At 33.6% G+C, this 20527-nt stretch overlaps 1 protein-coding gene across 4 annotated transcripts in view; it reads left to right on the top strand.

Moving 5' to 3' along the window:
• The window catches only part of pns (DENN domain containing pinstripe), a 347031-nt gene that overhangs the window by 19873 nt on the left and 306631 nt on the right, over positions 1–20527 (top strand). For 3 of the 4 annotated variants that reach the window (XM_090411700.1, XM_090411683.1, XM_090411692.1), the window contains exons 2-3: positions 11839–11948; positions 19172–19342. In XM_090411700.1, the coding sequence (XP_090267826.1) occupies positions 11839–11948; positions 19172–19342 (281 nt within the window). Of the gene's footprint in view, positions 1–11838; positions 11949–19171; positions 19343–19377; positions 19439–20527 lie in introns of those variants that run through there. The other variant, XM_090411708.1, reaches the window with a different exon arrangement.

The raw sequence follows: 20527 nt of genomic DNA, 5'->3' as shown, positions 1-20527 counted from the left end.
AGGAGAATTTATCAAAGAATGTCTGCTGGATGTTGCAAGTATAATATGTCCTGAAAAGAAAAAAGACTTCGAGAATATTCGTTTGTCGAGACGTACTATTATCCAACGGATAGAAATTATGGCTGATGATATCAAAAAAGTATAAAAGAGAAGATTGCTAGATTGGAAGCATTTTCAATTGCTTTGGATGACAGCACCGATGCCTCCGATACAGCACAACTAGCAATATTTATTTGAGGAGTTGATGCGGATTTCAACATCACAGAAGAATTATTGGTGCTTCGGCCGTTAAAAGGAACAACTACCGGTGAAGATATATTTGAAACAGTCAACACAGTCTTCGAGAGATTTGGGCTTAAATGGAGTTCACTATCTGGCATATGCACTGATGGAGCCCCTGTAATGGTTGGTGCACAGAAGGGATTTATTGGAATAGTTCATGAAAGAGCAATAGAACTACAGATCCATCTGGAAAATTTAACAAATTTTCACTGCGGTACACAATAAATAACGGAAAAAACTCACGTAGAAAGATTATTTATTAGTATAATTTTTGCCTGTGTGTCACAGGCATCTTCAGTACATTAAGCTCAAAATTAAACGCTAACTGACAATTCCAAAAAGCGGCACCTAAGTAGCTGGTGTAAGATAACTAAAAAAGGTCAATAACTTTCCTAAAAAAAAAAAACAATAAAAAGTTGGGAAAGATTAGCTGATATGTAAAGTACTATCTCCCATAAAGGGGATAGACGTAAGCCGTCAGATCTGTTTAAGTTAGGAGAATGAAGTAGAGTTTCACATGTTTCTTTATAAAGGCGTTCCATGAGAAACTGACTTTTGTGAAGAACTCTTGTCTTTCTCCAATGAACTCTGTGTCTAGTGAAGATGGCATGTTCAGAAAGTCCAGACTTTTCAGGTTTAAAGTATTCAATATAAGATTGGTGTTCTTCTAGCCGAATAGAGGCAGATCTTCCCGTTTGTCCGAAATAAGATAATCCACAAGAGCACGGAATCTGGTAGACACCTGGATGATTAAGATGTGGAAGCTTGTCCTTAGGAGAAGTGAGAAGGTGGAGATTTTTCTAAACGGTCGAAAGGCAACAAAAATATTCAGTGGTTTTAAAACTTTTGCTATACGTTCACTGATGCCTTATACATAAGGGATAGTAATGCACGTTATTTCCTCTGTGTTTGAAGAGGAAGACATATTAAAACTACTCAAAGTTCTTTTAATGAAGCAATTCTTATAACCATTAGATAGAAAGGAAGAAGTTATGTATTGTAGTTCTTTCTGTAAAAGATCGTCTGTAGAACAAAAGGAGTGGGCCCAATGAACCAGTGTTTTAATAGTTCCTGCCTTTTGACTGGGATGGTGATGAGATTCCGCATGGATATAATGGCCTGTATGAGTCTTCTTTCTATAAACTGAGAAATGTAGGTTACCATCTGGTTGGCGAAGAATTAGAAGATCTAAAAAGGCTAACTGCTTATTTGATTCTACTTCTAGGGTAAACTTGATCCTAGGATGAAATGCGTTTAACTTAGTGAGAAATTGTTGAAGTTCATCAGAAGAGCCATTCTATACAGCAAAAATGTCATCGACATATCTGAACCAATGCGTAGGTCTGGGAGAAATGTTGTCAAATATACGTTGTTCAAAATGTTCCATAATGAAATTGGAGATAGCAGGAGAAAGAGGATTACCCATTGCTGTTCCTTCAATTTGTTGATACAACTTATTTTTAAAGGAAAAATAACCATCAGATATGTCGATGACATTTTTGCTGTATGGAATGGCTCTTCTGATGAACTTCAACAATTTCTCACTAAGTTAAACGCATTTCATCCTAGGATCAAGTTTACCCTAGAAGTAGAATCAAATAAGCAGTTAGCCTTTTTAGATCTTCTAATTCTTCGCCAACCAGATGGTAACCTACATTTCTCAGTTTATAGAAAGAAGACTCATACAGGCCATTATATCCATGCGGAATCTCATCACCATCCCAGTCAAAAGGCAGGAACTATTAAAACACTGGTTCATCGGGCCCACTCCTTTTGTTCTACAGACGATCTTTTACAGAAAGAACTACAATACATAACTTCTTCCTTTCTATCTAATGGTTATAAGAATTGCTTCATTAAAAGAACTTTGAGTAGTTTTAATATGTCTTCCTCTTCAAACACAGAGGAAATAACACGCATTACTATCCCTTATGTACAAGGCATCAGTGAACGTATAGCAAAAGTTTTAAAACCACTGAATATTTTTGTTGCCTTTCGACCGTTTAGAAAAATCTCCACCTTTCTCACTTCTCCTAAGGACAAGCTTCCACATCTTAATCATCCAGGTGTCTACCAGATTCCGTGCTCTTGTGGATTATCTTATTTCGGACAAACGGGAAGATCTTCCTCTATTCGGCTAGAAGAACACCAATCTTATATTGAATACTTTAAACCTGAAAAGTCTGGACTTTCTGAACATGCCATCTTTCCTAATTTTTTTTTTAAGGAAAATTATTGACCTTTTTAGTTATCTTACACCAGCTACTTAGGTGGCGCTTTTTGGAATTGTCAGTTAGTGTTTAATTTTGAGCTTAATGTACTGAAGATGCCTGTGACACACAGGCGAAAATTATACTAATAAATAATCTTTCTACGTGAGTTTTTTCCGTTATTTATTGTGTACCGATATGTCTACTCACGGTTTACCTCTTTTAAAACTTAAATTTTCACTGCATTATCCACCAACAAAATCTGAGTGCAAAAGCAATTAAATTCACTAATGTTATGGAAGTTGTAGTAGCCAGTATTAACTTTATTAAGTCATGTGCACTTAATCACCGCCAATTTAAGGAGTATTTGGCAGACCTATTTTCAGATTATGAAGATGTGTCTTATTATTGTGAAGTGAGGTGGTTGAGTAAAGGTAAAATGTTAAAACGATTTTATGATCTGTGACAAGACACTGTAGATTTTATGGACATAAAAGGAAACACAATTAATCAAGTAAAAGATGATGAGTGGGTGTGTGATTTAGCATTCCTTGTAGATGTCACTGGATACCTAAACGAACTGAATCTTAAATTGCAAAAACAAGGACAATTAGTTCATGAACTGCATGGACATGTCAAGGCTTTTTGTAAAAAACTAAGATTGTTGGAATGTCAGATAAGAACTAAAAATTGTTATCATTTTCCTACTCTAGCAACTCATAAAAATATATCTTATAATTGTTATGGAGATGAACTGAAGGCACTAATAAATCAATTTGATACCAGGTTTGCCGACTTCAAAAACAAAGACTCCACATTCGCCGTATTTGCTCGTCCGATGGATGCTGATGTAAATAATGTGCCAGAAAACTTACAGATGGAACTTATTGAGCTCCAGGTGGATTTAATGCTAAAATCACAATTTAACAACATTGCTTTGACAGAATTTTATAAATTTTATTTGGGGGAAGAAAAATATACAAATTTACGCACCTTTTCAAGAAAAATCATTTGTCTTTTCGGCAGCACATATATATGTGTGAACAGTTTTTTTTTTGAGGATGAAATGCAATAAATGAAAAATTCGGACAAGAATAATGGACGAAAACCTCAAAAATTCTATGCGATTATCCTTAAGTAATATTAACGTCAATATTGATAGTCTTGTAGTTGAAGTACAAGGCCAATCTTCACATTAAATTGTTATGTCATTCATTTTATATTATAAAATTTATGTAGAGCTTTATAATAAAGCATTATATTATAAATAAATGAAATATGAAGTAGCAACTTGTTTTAATTCATTTAATATTAATTTATTTTATTTAATAATTTGGTCCGGCCCTTGACTTGGAGACAGAATGATAATTTGGCCCCTGAACTGGGAAAGGTTGCCCATGCCTGATCTAGAGTTTCTGTCAGCAGTTACAGGATATTTTTTACAGGATTGGTAACCAAGGAGGCATGATTAGTCACTTGATTATAGCCAGGACTCGAAAAATTATACGAAATGCTACTCAGCATGCAAGAAATGTACTCGCCCAAGACCTCCTCTTTTATTTATTTTTTTTAAATGATATGTCGTAATAATAAGTTAAGAGGAGTGTTCTATAAAGTGATTAATAGTGCTTCATTTATGTTTTCTGAAAGTTAAAAAGATTTTGTGTAGAAAGTTATTTTTTATTAAATAAAAAAGTATTCTGTTTTATTCATTCTGCAGCTATTCACTAGCTGGCAAAGTCTGCCACATGTGAGTAGGTGAATGTATTTGATGAGCCTTGATCATAGCAGGAACAAGTTAATAAATATGTTTATCTTGGCAGTCTTATATCTAGCAACCTCAACAATATGGAAACAGTAAAACACAGGCTAAACCTAGGTTGAACCAACACGAATGAACTAAACAAAATATGGAAAAATAAAAAAATTCCAACGAGTCTAAAATTAAAATTATATAAAACAATTATTATCCAAAAACTGCTACTTATGCTTCAGAAGCCTGGAGATTAACTCGGCAACCAATCAAGAAACTTCAAGCATTTGAAATGAAATGCCTTAGAAAAATTAATAACACCCACTGGATGCAACACAAGACTAATGATCAAGTCAGAACAGATTTAAACTTCACAATCATTAAACACCAACTGAGATGGTTTAGTCATATTCAGAGAATGGCCCCCCCCTCATAGACTCCCATATTTAGCTCTGAATGGATATATAGGAAGAAAGAGACCTAGAGGCAGACCAAGAAGTACTTGGATAAAGTTGCTGAAAGAACATTCCCATCTACTGAGCTATAGAGTCATGATTGAGATGGCTAAAGATTGCAATAAGTTGAGAGCCTTTCTTCTTAGTGGACTCAACCCATTATCAAGCAGATGAGATGATGATGATCATTGCAGCAGTATCATTATTCATATTTACGAATTTAGGGACACAAAACACACGTGTTGAAAAGATTATTTTACTGATTAATAATAAAATAATAACTTTACTTTTCGACCCCTGTATTGAGGTCATCTTCAGAAGGATACATGTGTATAAGAAACAAGCTACATGCTGTTGCACTCTATACAGGTAAAGTACATCTACGTTGTTAACTAATCTTTTTTTCTAGCCTGCCCTCTAGTGATTAAAAAAAATAATAAATAAATAAAAAAACTATAATAAACTCTGCTAGTCCTCACGTGCTAGGATTCTTCTGGAATTATACAGTTATCTTCTGGATTTGTACAGTACAGGTTGCTATTGAATGTTCAGGGGAAGGGGGAAAAAAAAAAGCACTTCACCGGGTTTTCTTGTATTGAGATTTTTTTTTTTTTCCTTGTGGTTGCTGTGAAGGTTGTAGATGGGTCCTCCACATTCTTGGAATGGTTAGACCAGTGGTTCTCATACTGGGTGCCACAAGGATGCTGCAAAATTTTGAATCGTTTATTTGAAAAAAGCAAAATATTCAATTGCCACAAATAGCTAAATCAGAAACAAAAAAAATATATATTTTGATTTTAATGGATGAAGCGTATATAAAAATTATCATTTTTTGTATCACTCATATTATATCCTGGGATTTCATTAGATCACCATGTGTCGTAGTAACTAGATATGTGACAGCACATAAATACTGGGGAAAATGAACTAATGAATGGTTAGTTGTCCTGCTGTCTGTTTTAGTATTTCTCTGTTCAGTGTGAGTATTATACATGATCATTTCCCCTAAACAAAAATCATGAGTCTTTTGTCATCAGTTAGAATAAACGAAATACGATATTAAAGTCGTTAAATTCAGTGGTAGATGTTTTTCTTATTGTTATATATTCCAACTATAACAAGAGACATCATAAACAAATGTTTTTCCTTTTTCCATCTGGAAAAAAAATTATTTATTTGAAATAAATTTTAAAATAAAATATTCAAGTTACATATGCCCTTCAAAATCATGAATAATTTTTTCCCTAAAAAAAGAAGTGAAGATTCTGATGATCAAGAAATGTCTACTTGTAGCAAAGCTATCGAACCAATTCTCACTAATAAATTATCAAAAACTGATACGTGCATTAATGAAGATTTGACTATTTTTAACGATCAGCAACAAAAAAGCACTAATGAAACAACAGAAACAGAATAAGTTCATGTAAAAAGGGAACAATGAAAAAGAATATAAAAACTCGTTTATATCAAGAGAGCTATCTAAAAATGGGATTTACGTGGTGTAGTGAGAAATTAATTCCCAGACCAAAGTGTATTTTGTGTGGTTTGGTTCTATCAAATGAGGCTATGGTTCCTAGCAAATTATTGTGACATTTCTCCACAAAACATGACAACTTGTCGAATAAAAATCCTGATTTCAAAGAGTTAATAAGATTACAAGAAAAACAAAGTAAAAGTTTTATAAGAAAGTTTACAATTTCCGACTGAGTTCAAGAAGCGAGTTATTTAGTCACTGAAATAATTGCGAAGGAAATGAAGCCTCATACTATTGGCGAAACCTTGATTCGTCCGGCCTGTTCAGCAGTTGTGAGAACAATTTTTGGTACTGAGTCCGAAGAAGAAATAAAGAAGATTCCATTATCAAATGATACTATGAGCAGACATATTAATGATCTGTCAGTCGATATTGAAAAGTCAGTTATAACCAAAATAATCGAATCAAAATTTTTCAGTTTGCAGTTAGGTGAGTCAACTGATATCGGTGGTAAAGCACACTTACTTGTTTTTACTCGATTCATTGAAGATGATAAAATTATCGAAGAATTTCTATGCTGCAAGAAATTCGAAAAAACTATGATGGGAAAAGATGTTTTTGATATAATGAACACATTTTAATACAAATGGTCTATCTTGTGGAAAAAAAAAAACTTGTGTGGGTATATGTACAGATGGTGCACCTTCTATGGTTGGAATTACAAAAGGGTTTGTTTCCTTTGCTAGAAAAGAAAATGAGAACATTGTAACGACTCATTGCTTCATTCATCGTGAATCATTGGTGGCAAAGACAATAGGCTTGGAATTAAAAAGTGTATTAGAAGAAATCATTCAGATGGTTATTTATATCAAGGCCGGACCATTAAAATCTAGAATATTTGCAGGACTATGTGAAGAGATGCAATCTCATTACAAGAATCTTCTTCATACTGAAGTAAGATGGCTTTCAAAAGGTCGCATATTGGATCGTTTTTTTGAACTTAAAGAAGAAATATTAATGTTTTTCCAAAATGAAGACAAACCAGAATTCTATAAATTATTACAAGATGATTTTTGGTGTTCCAAACTAGCCTATTTAACAGACATATTTGATCATCTGAACAAGCTGAACTCCAACATGCAAGGAAGAAATGAGAATATTTTGACATCTACAGATAAAATTAAAGCTTTTAAAGATAAAATAAAAATGTGGAAGATAAAATTAAGCACAAACAATGTAGAAATGTTCCTTAAAGTTGCCTCCAGAAAATGTAAGAACACTGATCTGCAAAAGCTTATTTACAGTCATTAACATCGTTAGAAAAAAAAATTGACCATTATTTTCCCAGACATTTCAGTCAATTTATACGATTGGATTCGAAATCCATTTGTAGAGTCAACATCAGCAATGAGTGAGTTAAGTTTTATAGAAGCCGAAGAATTAATTGATATAAGTAACGATCATACGTTGAGATTGAAGCATTCAGAAATGTGTTTGAATTCATTTTGGATAACAACTATGAAGGAGTACCCCAATATAGGATTCAAAGCCCGTAACGTCTTATTGCAATTTTCTACATCTTATTTGTGGGTTTTTCTGCACTCGTAAATATTAAAACAAAGAAGAGAGAAAGACTAAAGGCCCTTGAAAATGAGATGAGAATATGTCTCTCAAAAACAAGGCCTATTATCAAAGAAATATGCAAACAACACCAGGCACATATTTCACATTAAGTTCATATTTTATTATCTGAACCTTTATAATAGCTTTCGTTTTGTATGCGTTTGGGTTGTTTATCAATTTAGTTTAAATAAAATCGGTTTTCTTTTAAACACACTTTCCTTCATATCTTTAGTATCTGTAATATCAATTTATTTATGAGTTATATATGCGAGTCTTTCAGAATCAATTAATCGGCACTTTACTCTTTATAAAAAGCAAATAATACTAGGGGTTCCGTGAAATTTATTTATTGATTTTAGTGTGCCGCCAGACAAGAAAGTTTGAGAACCACTGGGTTAGACCGTCATTTTTATTCAGATTCGGATCATGTGTGAGCATTTCACATGCTTCCTTGAATTTCCGCTCGAACCAGGTTTTGGTGCGGTGTAGGGACTTGGTACCTTTCGAATCAATTCTGTGGTATGTTTGGAGTGCAATGTCAGAAAGGCCGGTTTTTCCAAAATGAAGGTATTTTATGTGACGTTTGTGTTCATCCTTTCTGATTGGGATGGTTCTCCCTGTTTCCCCTATGTATGGTATGCTACATGTGCAATCTATTTTGTAAACCCCTGGGTGGGCTAGGTGTGGCAGGGGGTCCTTGGAAGAACTGAGTAGGTGTCATGTCATGTAACTTGCACATGTAATATACCATACATAGGGGAAACAGGGCGAACCATCCCAATCAGAAAGGATGAACACAAACGTCACATAAAATACCTTCATTTTGGAAAAACCGGCCTTTCTGACCACGCACTCCAAACACACCACAGAATTGATTGGAAAGGTACCAAGTCCCTACACCGCACCAAAACCTGGTTCGAGCATAAATTCAAGGAAGCATGTGAAGTGCTCAAGCATGATCCGAATGAATAAAAATGATGGTCTAACCATTCCAAGAATGTGGAGGACCCATCTGCAACCTTCATAGCAACCACGAGGGGAAAAAAATCTCAATACAAGAAAACCTGGTGAAGTGCTTTTTTCCCCTGAACATTCAATAGCAACCTGTACTGTACAAATCCAGAAGATAACTGTATAATTCCAGAAGAATCCTAGCACGTGAGGACTTTAGCAGAGTTTATTGTAGTTTTTTTTTATTATTTTATTTATTTATTATTATTATTTTTTTATTAAATTTTTATTATTATTATTATTGTTTTTTTAATCACTAGAGTACAGGCTAGGAAAAAAGATTAGTTAACAACGTAGATGTAGCTTGTTTCTTATACACATGTATCCTTCTGAAGATGACCTCAATACAGGGGTCAAAACGTAAAGTTATTATTTTATTATTAATCAGTAAAATAATCTTTTCAACAGGTGTGTTTTGTGTCCCTAAATTCATAAATATGAATGCTGATCACTGTGTAAACTTAAAAGAAAGAGGCAACAGTATCATTAGTTTGCAGAAAACATAGTCAGTGGTCATTATAATAAATTCATCAAAAAATGAATAATTATCATAGTGAAAAGTTTGAGGCAGACCAAGAAGTACTTGGATAAAGTTGCTGAAAGAACATCCCCATCTACTGAGCTATAGAGTCATGATTGAGATGGCTAAAGATCATGATGAGTGGAGAACCTTTCTTCTTAGTGGACTCAGCCCGTTATCAAGCGGATGTGATGATGATGATGATCATAGCAGCAGTATCATTAGTTTGAAGAAAACATAGTGAGTGGTCATTATAATAAATTCATCAAAAAATGAATAATTGGCATAGTGAAAAGTTTGCTATAGTGAATTTTCTTTGAAATTGCATTGTTGCCCTGGAGCTTTGGATGGGACTTTATAGTAGCATGTTATGGGTTCTGCATAATATTTACCATAATGAGAGTTGATTGTATATTAATGAAACAGAAAAAAAAAAATTTTTTTTTCCTTGTTCTGCTTTGTTTATGATCTGCCTTCCATAGTACCAAAAGACTCATCATGGGATATCCTCAGTTGATTTAAATTGGTTTACTGTTTCTGCACTTGCCACACTCTCAAGCCATGCATTCTACCATCCACACTTTCCAAGCAAAAATATGTTCCTCACACCTTTATACAGCTTCTACATACAAAATGACATGCATCTAATTATTTAGTGCATGGTAGATCTCATGCCATTCAATTTGCATGTTCTAGAAAAGTTTGCTATAGTGAATTTTCTTTGAAATTGCATTGTTGCCCTGGAGCTTTGGATGGGACTTTATAGTAGCATGTTATGGGTTCTGCATAATATTTACCATAATGAGAGTTGATTGTATATTAATGAAACAGAAAAAAAAAAATTTTTTTTTCCTTGTTCTGCTTTGTTTATGATCTGCCTTCCATAGTACCAAAAGACTCATCATGGGATATCCTCAGTTGATTTAAATTGGTTTACTGTTTCTGCACTTGCCACACTCTCAAGCCATGCATTCTACCATCCACACTTTCCAAGCAAAAATATGTTCCTCACACCTTTATACAGCTTCTACATACAAAATGACATGCATCTAATTATTTAGTGCATGGTAGATCTCATGCCATTCAATTTGCATGTTCTAGAAAAAAAATTTTGGATATGAAATACTTATTCCTAATAAGGGTCTCTAAATTTGGTGTATTTGCAAATTGCCTCTGTGTTTTACTTCTCTCTTTCTAAAGTAATTCATTCATTCATTTCTTTTTCTTTTTTCAATATAAATAAATATTGGGTCTCAATGAAATAAAGTGAATTACACTAAACAAGAAATTATATTCTTAAATTTAAACCTTTATGCAAGTGTAACAAGCAAAGTTTGTACATGAAATACCTTCACAACAAGTCTACTTTTTTGTAGAAGCTGTTGACTTCACATTAGTTGCCTCAGTATCTCATAATGCAAAACATTTCCTTTTGGACTGGTTTTGCCTTTTATTGGGATCTTATCATTTGGTGCTAGGCCCAGAAAGAAACTGAGGTTACATCAATGCAGAAGTCATTTTATTTTCTATATACAAGTAGTAAAATTTTGTATCACATATTATTAAAATATTCTTATTCAGAGATAGTTGTATAAAGTTTTCTCACTTGGTTACAAAGTAAATTATACTTTATAATTAGCCTCAAAAAGATAAACATTCAAATTTTGCCTTTGGTAAAGAATTTAAAAAAATATATAGTTTCATCTCTAGCATTTTACTTTGTAACCCATCAGAAAAACTGTATACACCTATCTCTGATGTAGAGTATTTTAATAACATGATGATGCATCATTCTACTACTTGTATATGGAAATTTACAACTTCTGCATTTATTTAACCTCAGTATCTTCCTGGGTTTAGCTTTTGCTGATGAGAATGCAATAAAGGTTGAAACTGGCCTGGATAGTGACTCTTTCTATACATGCCAAAAAGAAATGTTTTGCTTTATGGGATATCGAGTGTGAAGTCAACAATTTCATTGTGCAAGTAACCTTGTCACGAAGATACTTTCCCCCACAAACTTTGTTTGCTTACTCTTGGGAAAGGAAAAAGTGAAAATATAATTTCTTTTCTAGTATAATTTACTTTGCAACAAGCAGAAGAACTTTCTACAGCTATTTCTGGGATGCAGTAAATCTTCACTAGCTGAAAGAAACATATGGGGAATATTACAGTCTACAGTGTTAACCCTAGAGTTCCATCATGATTATTATTTGGTTATGGCTAATTTCACTATATGCAGTGTTAACCCTTCCCCTTTTTGCTGGAAATCTAATTGGCCATTTCACATGTAATTTGCTGTGTAACTAAATGAGAAAAAAAAAAATTAAAGTGTTCAAGTAAACGATGAATTGAAAATTTTCAAATTTCTCTTGAATCTTGATTATATCTACATTCATTTGAATTTGAAAAATATGAAAATACAGAAAACATAGCAGTATCTCAGAATATCTAGGACTAGTTATTTTTGAGAGACCACTTATATAATTTAATTTATTTTATATTTTTAGGGGACCATCTTCATTGTACCCCACTTGACAGGCCATATAGATCTAAAGTTCTTGCTCACTATCCTGAAAATGTTTTGTGGAATCCTTTTGATGAAAGTGCTGTTGGCATGGTAAAAAAAAAATATATATATATATATATATTAAAAGTCTTATTCAAAATGAATTGGTACTTTTTTTGTTTATTAATGTAAAATGTTAATTTATTGCATATTGAGTGATATATTTCTTTGATTGTTTAACCTAGTCAGAACTATAGGAAAGTTGATATCATAATCAGGTAAAGTAATGGTATGTTTATTGCAAATTACCCCCGTGTTTTACCATTATACCAGCATTTTCCTATAACACATATATAATGTATGAATTTGTTCATACATGATAGATAAATAGAGAAATAAAATCACCATAACAAGAAATTGTGTAACTTCATGTGCATTTTTCATGAGGTGACTATGCTTTTAGCTACTGAGTAATGTGATGTGTGTGTGAGAGAGAGAGAGAGAGATATTCACATATCCCAGAAGCAACATTGTGAAAATTAAAGAAACTTGTTTAGCACTTCAAAATTGCTTTTAGCACTTCAAAGTCGATTAGAACAAGGGTTATAGTACTATAGTATATACTGCATTTCTTTATTTAACAGTAATTAAAGATGTTTAAAACTGCAGTATTATTGATGAGGCTAGGGACTTGGGAATAATTATGGACAAAGAGTTGAAGTTCAGAGGGCATGTTGCAAAAGTTGTTAAATAGCTCAACAAATTAACAGAATTGGATAAAGATAATGGCTACACTACGATTCTGCTTGACTTTGCCAGGGCATTTCATAGAATACCACATGGAAAACTATTACAAAAATTGGAGCAAATGGAAATAGATATGAGGCTAGTAGCATAAATGGATATGGTGGTATATGGTGTAGTATATGGTGGAATGGAATCTAGGAGAATGATGATTACTAGTGGAGTACTTCGGGGTTCGGTACTAGGGCCACTACTCCTTAATTTGTATATCAATGGCATAGGGAAAGATTTAAGAGGCGATATTAGTTGTTTGCTGATGATGCAAAAATGTGGATAAAGGAAATAAATTGACTAAATAAATAAATTGGCATTGGGGACAAAGGATGATGATTATCAATCTAACGTTGCAAAATGTAACGTTGTGCACTTTACGTTGAAAAGTTGTTGGAAGTTTTTCCATTCAGTTATACTGTAAATTAAAGATGCCAAGAAATTATATTCTTGGTTTAATCCTTTATCCAAGTGTAAGCAAACAAATTTTGTGCCTGAAGTATTTTTCAGGACAGGGCAACTCATATAGAAACTAATGACTTCACATCACTTGCCTTAGTATCCCATAATGCAAACCACATCTCCTTACGGACATGTATAATGCTATGTACTATGGGAAGGGCCATTAATGACAGCCAAAAAGTGTCACACCTTTTATTTGCTTACACTTGGAAAAGGATTAAACCAATATATAATTTCTTGGTATCTTTAATTTATAGTATAACCAAGTGGAAAAACTTCCAACAAACTATCTCTAATCCACAGTATTTTAATAATAAGGTGTGATGCCTTCTGGCTGCTCGTATATGGAAATATGATTTCTGCATTACTTCAACTTTGGTATCACCTCTGGGTCTGGGTAGCGACTCTTTCCATAATGCATAGCATTATACAAGTGATGTCAAGTCATTAGCTTCTATATACAAGTTGCCCTGTCCTGAAAATACTTTAAGCGTAAACTTTGTTTGCTTACAATTGGATAAAGGATTAAACCAAGAATATAATTTCTTGGCATCTTTACTTTATGTTGAAAAGGTTGTATACTATGTATTAAATTGATAGCTGGATTGCAGGAAATTAATAAGGGTAGGGATTTGGGAATAATGGTGGACAAAGAGTTGAAGTTCAGAGGGCATATTGCAAAAGTTGGTAAAATAGCTCAACGAACCGCACGGTTAGCCTAGTGGCTTTGTGCTTCGCCACCATATGCCTGGGGAAGGAGTGTCCCAGGTTCGATTCCCGTTGTAGATGTGAGGAATTTGAGGATCTTCCTCAGGCATAGCCAAGTTAGCCGGTCTTGGGCGCGATCAGTAGGGTTTTTTCCGCCAGTTTATCTGGCGTTTTTCATCCCACATACAGGCAAACCAGTCCCGGGAACATACGTCTCTACAGCCAAAAATTTATCCCCCCTCAGCGGTAGACCAGGCGACGGGTCAGTTGGGAGTAGTACTAACAAGAAGTCACATCTAAGTAACACGCAGACCCTGCATAGGAAGCGGGAATAACGCTTAGAAGAAGAAGGTAAAATAGCTCAACGAACTGGGTGTTGAAAAACATGATAACAAGTAAATACAAGGAAGTTATTATCCCACTTTATTCGGACATATCTTGACTACTGCACACAGATTTGGTCACCTGGGTTTCTTTGGAACCAGGAGATGGTAGAGATGAGTGACCAAGATGGTTACAGGCCTGTGGAATACTCCTATGAGGATATGGTGAACGTTTGTGGGTTACAGAGTTTAGTTGATAGGCAGAAAAGAGCGGCCATGATAGAAACTTTTAAGACATCAAAGGGGTTTTATAAAATTGATGCAAATGAAAATTTTCAATATATAACCAATAGAGAACTAGGGGTCCATCCATGGAAATTGTGTAAGAGTGTATGATTAGTAGGGGTGTGAGGACCAGATTTTTTTGCGTGGAAAGTGGTGAGTGGAATGGATTGCCAGAATTGGTTGCGAGTTTCCTGTTGGTGAATGAATTCAAGGAGAGGTATGATAAAATTTGTGTGTATGATGGTTGAATTGGATTTTCTGTGATGAGTCTCCAGACTCCATGGAGATGCCATAAAATAATAATAATAATTTAATTGCAGTTTTTTCCTTTAGTATACAGTATTTATGAGACTGCACAGTTTTTGAGTATTTTTCCCCTAATCCTGTGTTTGAAATAAACTCTTTCTTTTTAATGTGCAAAATTCTATAATGCAGTAATTTTTAGGAACATGCATATTGCATTATAGGAGGCACATTTTCAGAAAAACTAGAGAGAGAGAACACTTTTTACATACATCGGCAAGAATATGTGCATTGCCGTAATCTCTCGGCTATCCATCTGTACTGGGAAATTAATTTACTGATTGACTAATTAAAGGAGCAGTTAACCAAAGGTACAGTGACATTGTGCTATCAGTTTGTTGGTTTTTCTCTGGATCATTTACTGTGTGTAATGGTGGTTGGTGTTCTTTCTCATCAGCTTTCTGTACTAATTCAGGCATTAGCGAATTTCTTCAACAGTAGTGAAAACAACTAATAAATAATAATTAATTATTATTTTCCTTTTAGCCTTTAGTTTATTAAATTTAGTTGGGATGGGTGACTATACAGATAGAAAAGATAAAAATCTAAAAATGTCTAGTACCATTTTTAAATTCAATAGAGCCCAGTTTGTAAAACATTTAATAAAATTATAGCACCATATGTTGCTTTCCTTTCTTGCTTAGGCATTTAAAGAAATAATCAGACTAAGTACTTTCTAGTCCTCACCACAATGACCCTAGATTAGTAACTGAGAAACTGAACAGCACAATCTCAGAACTAGAACAATGGTTCAAAAAACAACAAATTGATGTCAACATAGACAAGAGAAATTCAGTGCTATTCATAAGAAGATCTATCCTTAGAGGGTGAGGTGGTAATGTTTGGCATCCCAATTCAATGGCAAGCAGTAGCCAAATATTTAGGGATACAACTAGATAAAGGGCTTTGCTTCACGACTCATGTTGATCATGTTTGCTCAGTACATAAGTACTGCAGTACCCCCAAGGAAAAAATGAAAAAATTAAATTTTGTTTATGTTTATAAATAATAACAATGCTTACAACATTATATAAATGCAATACAACATGTATTGCATTTATGTTTTGACATTGATTAAATAGTTAATAATTGGAATTGTTCGATTAACGCTTTGGATTACGAAGCAAATAGGACAATGATATCTGTTACTCAACCAGCATAGCCAACTAAACATGGAATTTAGACTTCTCCGATACAAATGCTGATCAAACTAGTTGTGAAGTGTGGCTCAGCTGTCTAAAACTGAACAGTGGATTCAAATGGTGACAAACTACAGATAATCCAAAACAAATGTCTATGAATAATGTTCAGTGCACCATGATTCATAAGAAACATACAGTTTCACTGAGAAGCTGGTATCTCTGTGATCAAAACTTTCCTGTGTGAAAGGGCTGCAAAATTCACCAAGCTGTTAAGCTTGGCACCAGTGGCATCATGCTTCTACATAGCACTGTGACACTGCAGCATCCTCAAAGAAGAAACAAAAAAATTAAATTTTGTTTGTGTTTATAAATAATAACAATGCTTACAACATTATATAAATGCAATACAACATGTTAAAGGTTGCAGCTTATGTTTCGACATTGATTGAATAGTTAATAATTGGAATTGTTTGTTTAACGCTTTAGATTACGAATCAAATGCACTGCGATCTATTGCAGTGTTCGGAATTATCACATTCAGTCAGTTGTGGCTAGACTCGCTGTATTCATTTGCACTTGTCACTGCACGTAACAAGTGCAAACAAATATCGATGAGTCTCAAAGTATGTAAATTTACATATTTGAGAATATGTAAATTTACTGATTAAGAAAAAATGAATTATTTTGTATATGCAGCACCCCCACTTAAAATTTTCACCGGCTGCAACTGCCTTCCCACATGCAGTGAACAGTATCCTGCAAAACACAAATGTCCTAAAACTATACTGAAGAATTAAGTTTTTTTAAACTCTCTACCAGAAGCCCAACATGGGTGAGCCAAAGGCTCAATAATATCTCAAGTACCTTGTGGTCTGCAATTTAAAAGTAGGCTACAACAAACAAATATCTTGTAACAAATGTCCAAAAAAAACACATAAAGGGGAAGGGAGGGAAGAACGCCTACTGTCATTAGTCCACTATGGGTGAGCCAATATTTTCTTACATCTGATAAAGAGATAAGAGACCACGGTCCATTCAGTCCATTGTGGCAGAACAGTTATCAGTTAAATACTTCCTACAAAGCTAAAAATCCTATAATTAACTGCAGCCAAAAACTCAGCAGAAGAATAGAACGGCATCAAAAAAAAGTAAAAGATAATGGAGAATACAGAGATGAGAACCTTTATATGTGTGCTTGTTTGTTTTTTTAAATTGAGACATAAGAGGAAGAATTCATCATAAACTGTTATTACCAGAATCACTTGTTTTTAATTTAAATGTCTTTATTTGTAAAATTTTCAGCTAAGTTTCAATACAGTTATAGGAACTAACAGTTCAGTTGAGAGCATGTGATGTAATATTATGTGCACTATCTGTGGTAGGAAAATAGATCCATCTGCATTAATAGATAACCAAAATAAATTACAATAAAATAATTTAGTTAATAAATCATTCTTAAATATAAACAAAAAGTTAATTACAAATTAATCTTTAGAGATACCTGTGGCATAATTAAAATTAATAACTTAACATGTATAAAACAACAGTAATAACTTGAATGAATTAAAGGTACAAATATTTCTTACTGAAAGTAACAGTACATCATCAGTGTAGAACAAACAGTTAAAGGAATGGAATACAAAGTACAGAACAGTCAGTGGATTACCAATGAAAATTGTTGCCACATGCCAGAAAATTAATATTAATAAATTATTATTAAATAATTCTTAAAAACTATTTCATTGATGGTTGCATAAGATAAGAATCTCCCAAACTTTTGGGGAAAAGAGAGAGAGAGAGTCGTTTCGATTCAAATTCAGCCGATGTAAATGACTGTCTCTCTCTCTCTCTCTCAAAAGTTTGGGAGATTCTTATCTTATGCAACCATCGATGAAATAGTTTTTAAGAATTATTTAATAATAATTTATTAATATTAATTTTCTGGCACCCGGCAACAATTTTCATTGGTAATCTGCCGACTGTTCTGTACTTTGTATTCCATTCCTTTAACTGTTTGTTCTACACTGATGATGTACTGTTACTTTCAGTATGAAATATTTGTACCTTTAATTCATTCAAGTTATTACTGTTGGTTTTATACATGTTAAGTTATTAATTACAAATTAAGGAACAAACACATGATTGGTGAATATTAGTCTGGATAACTTCCCAAAATTGAGAAGTTTTAGGCAATTGTTTTTGTTCAAGTTTGTATTGTGAATGTGTGCTTCACAGCTTTCCTTATACAGTCTTTCCAGAAGAAAATAACTTTTGTAACACTTTGGTTTCATTCCAATGAATCCTGTATTTTGTAGGTAATTTCATTTGATAGAGGATAAGTAAGTTTCTTTGCATCTTGGATCCTGTTAATTCATAACGGAAAAACATACACATTTGTAAATGCAATGTGCCTGAAATGAATGAAAAACTTCTTTAATTTCGCAGTAAGTTCGAATCAACTGAGCTCTCCTGCAACATTTTAGAAAAATTAATCCATTTATACATTTTACTCTCTTTAATAGATTCTTTCCTGACGTAGATGTTAACTTAAAATTAAATGTGATTCTGGTAATAATATTTTATGATGAATTCTTCCTATTACATCTTGATTTTTAGAAAAATTTGTTTGCTTTATGGTCTCACACCCCATTAATCCCACCCCTGAACCTATCCCACAATATCCTTTCCCTTCTCCAAAAAATTGTTTATATTTTTACCCCCCCCCCCACCAAAGTATTCTCTGCCCACCCTTAATAATAATATATGTATATAAAAAAAACCTGGGTTTTTCAAAATCCAGAATTTTCCCTCTTATATTCTTCATATATTTATCTATGTAAAACTTCAGTAATGACCTAGAACTGAATAAAAAGCCAATTACATTATAAAAAGGGGCACTCCTAAGCCAAAATAGACTAAATAGCCATAAAATTAATATTTTCTAGAGGAGTAACATGGGATTATTCCCAGAAATAAAACCTATAAAAAAAAAAAGGTTGTTCAACAGTTTTTTTTTTAATCACATAACTTATTTAATTAATATCTATGTAATGATAATGAAATTGGAATAGCACATGTTCAGATAGAGAAATGACTAGAGCAACACAATAATGATACACTTCGTTGTTAAGTTTATTATCTCTTATCTCGCAATTTATCATTCTTAACTTTGTAATGAGTCTCATTACATTGATTGTTTAGCTTTAATACTATGATATAGTTTGTACTATATCTCATCAAAATCAGCATATGAAGAGAAACGTTATTATGATATTACTGTTTTCTGAAATAACTTTATTACTTTATTGATCTTTAGCTCTGCCTTCCCCGGGGACTTGTTTTTCGTACTCAGAAGCACATACGGGAATCTCGCTTTCATTCATTTATTATAACAAGAGAAGATAGATCTCGGACTTATGGGCATGCCTATACCTTTTATGAAGAGGTCACCGATAAACAAATATGTGCTGCAATGCAAACTTTACAGGTAATGAAAATATCTTCTTCACTTAATGAAACTAGGATTTTTATTTCAGTTTGACGTAGTGTACTTGAAGCAGCGTTGGGCAAAGTTGCTAACTAGGTAGGTGCTTCCCTCAAATACACTCTGATTTGTTTGAAACATTTATTTATTGTCAGATAATTATTACCAAGGGTAACAGATAGCAGACATCTGACTATATTTTAAAATTATTTTACCAAAGTAATACACTCGTATCTCCTGATCTGTATATTATTCTCCATATAGAGATTTCGCCATTAAAGAGGGATTGAATTCTGTTAAAAAAAAATCACACCTCTAAAGGAATGTATATCACTGCAACATTTCATCAATATGATGTTTAAGGGTCAAAGCTGTATAACTGTGAGGAGACCTCCACATAGCCTTTAAAGGAATGCGGAGAACTGACCAGGGCTTCTGACCTAATGTCCAATCCTCACCATCTTGTGGTGCACCCTGTTGGGTATCTACCTGGATACTGAATGAACAAGGATGGGCTGGCAGTTTGGGATTTAGCTGACCAAATTGTATTCTTATTGGCTTAAACCAATATAGAAAATGATGGTACAACATGACAAAATTTCATGCCAGCTGGGGCATCACCCAGTTAAACAAGGTCCCCATTGTTTTTGCCAGGGAACCAGGGCAAACAGCGAAAAGTCAGCTAATGGAACAAATCTGAAAGCACACCCCAACTCAACATCACCAGAGTTAAAGATCGGTACTATCAACATAAGAAGCCTGAATGGCAAAGAAATGGAGCTAGCTGAAGAATTAGATAAGTACAAGATCAATATAATAGAGTGTAATTGAAACAAAAAAGACAAAAACTGTGAGATCTTTTGGAGCAATAAATACAAAATGTTATATTCAGGCAATGACAATCGAGGAAAAGAAGGAGTAGCCATAGTATTCAACACAAAATATGAGACTAATCTTCTTGAATGGCAGGCAGTCTCAAGTAGTGATGTGGGCAAATATTAGAATGGGGAATTGGACAATGAGACTTATTTGTGCCTATGGTCCCACAGAAGGTTCTACTAAGGTAGAAGTAGAGGAATTTTTTTGATGCTTTAGAAAAAGCAACTGACACAATGAAAAAGGAAAAGTTGGTCCTTGTTGGGGATCTAAATAGCAGAGTAGGAAATGATTGTCAGACATACAAAAATA

This window comes from Typopeltis vanoorti, chromosome 2, assembly GCF_054136105.1.
Source record: "Typopeltis vanoorti isolate ZY-2024b chromosome 2, IOZ_Tvanoo_1.0, whole genome shotgun sequence".
Lineage (NCBI taxonomy): Eukaryota > Metazoa > Arthropoda > Arachnida > Uropygi > Thelyphonidae > Typopeltis > Typopeltis vanoorti.
Note: the sequence above shows the minus strand (reverse complement) of the source record. Positions and strands in the feature narration are given on the sequence as shown.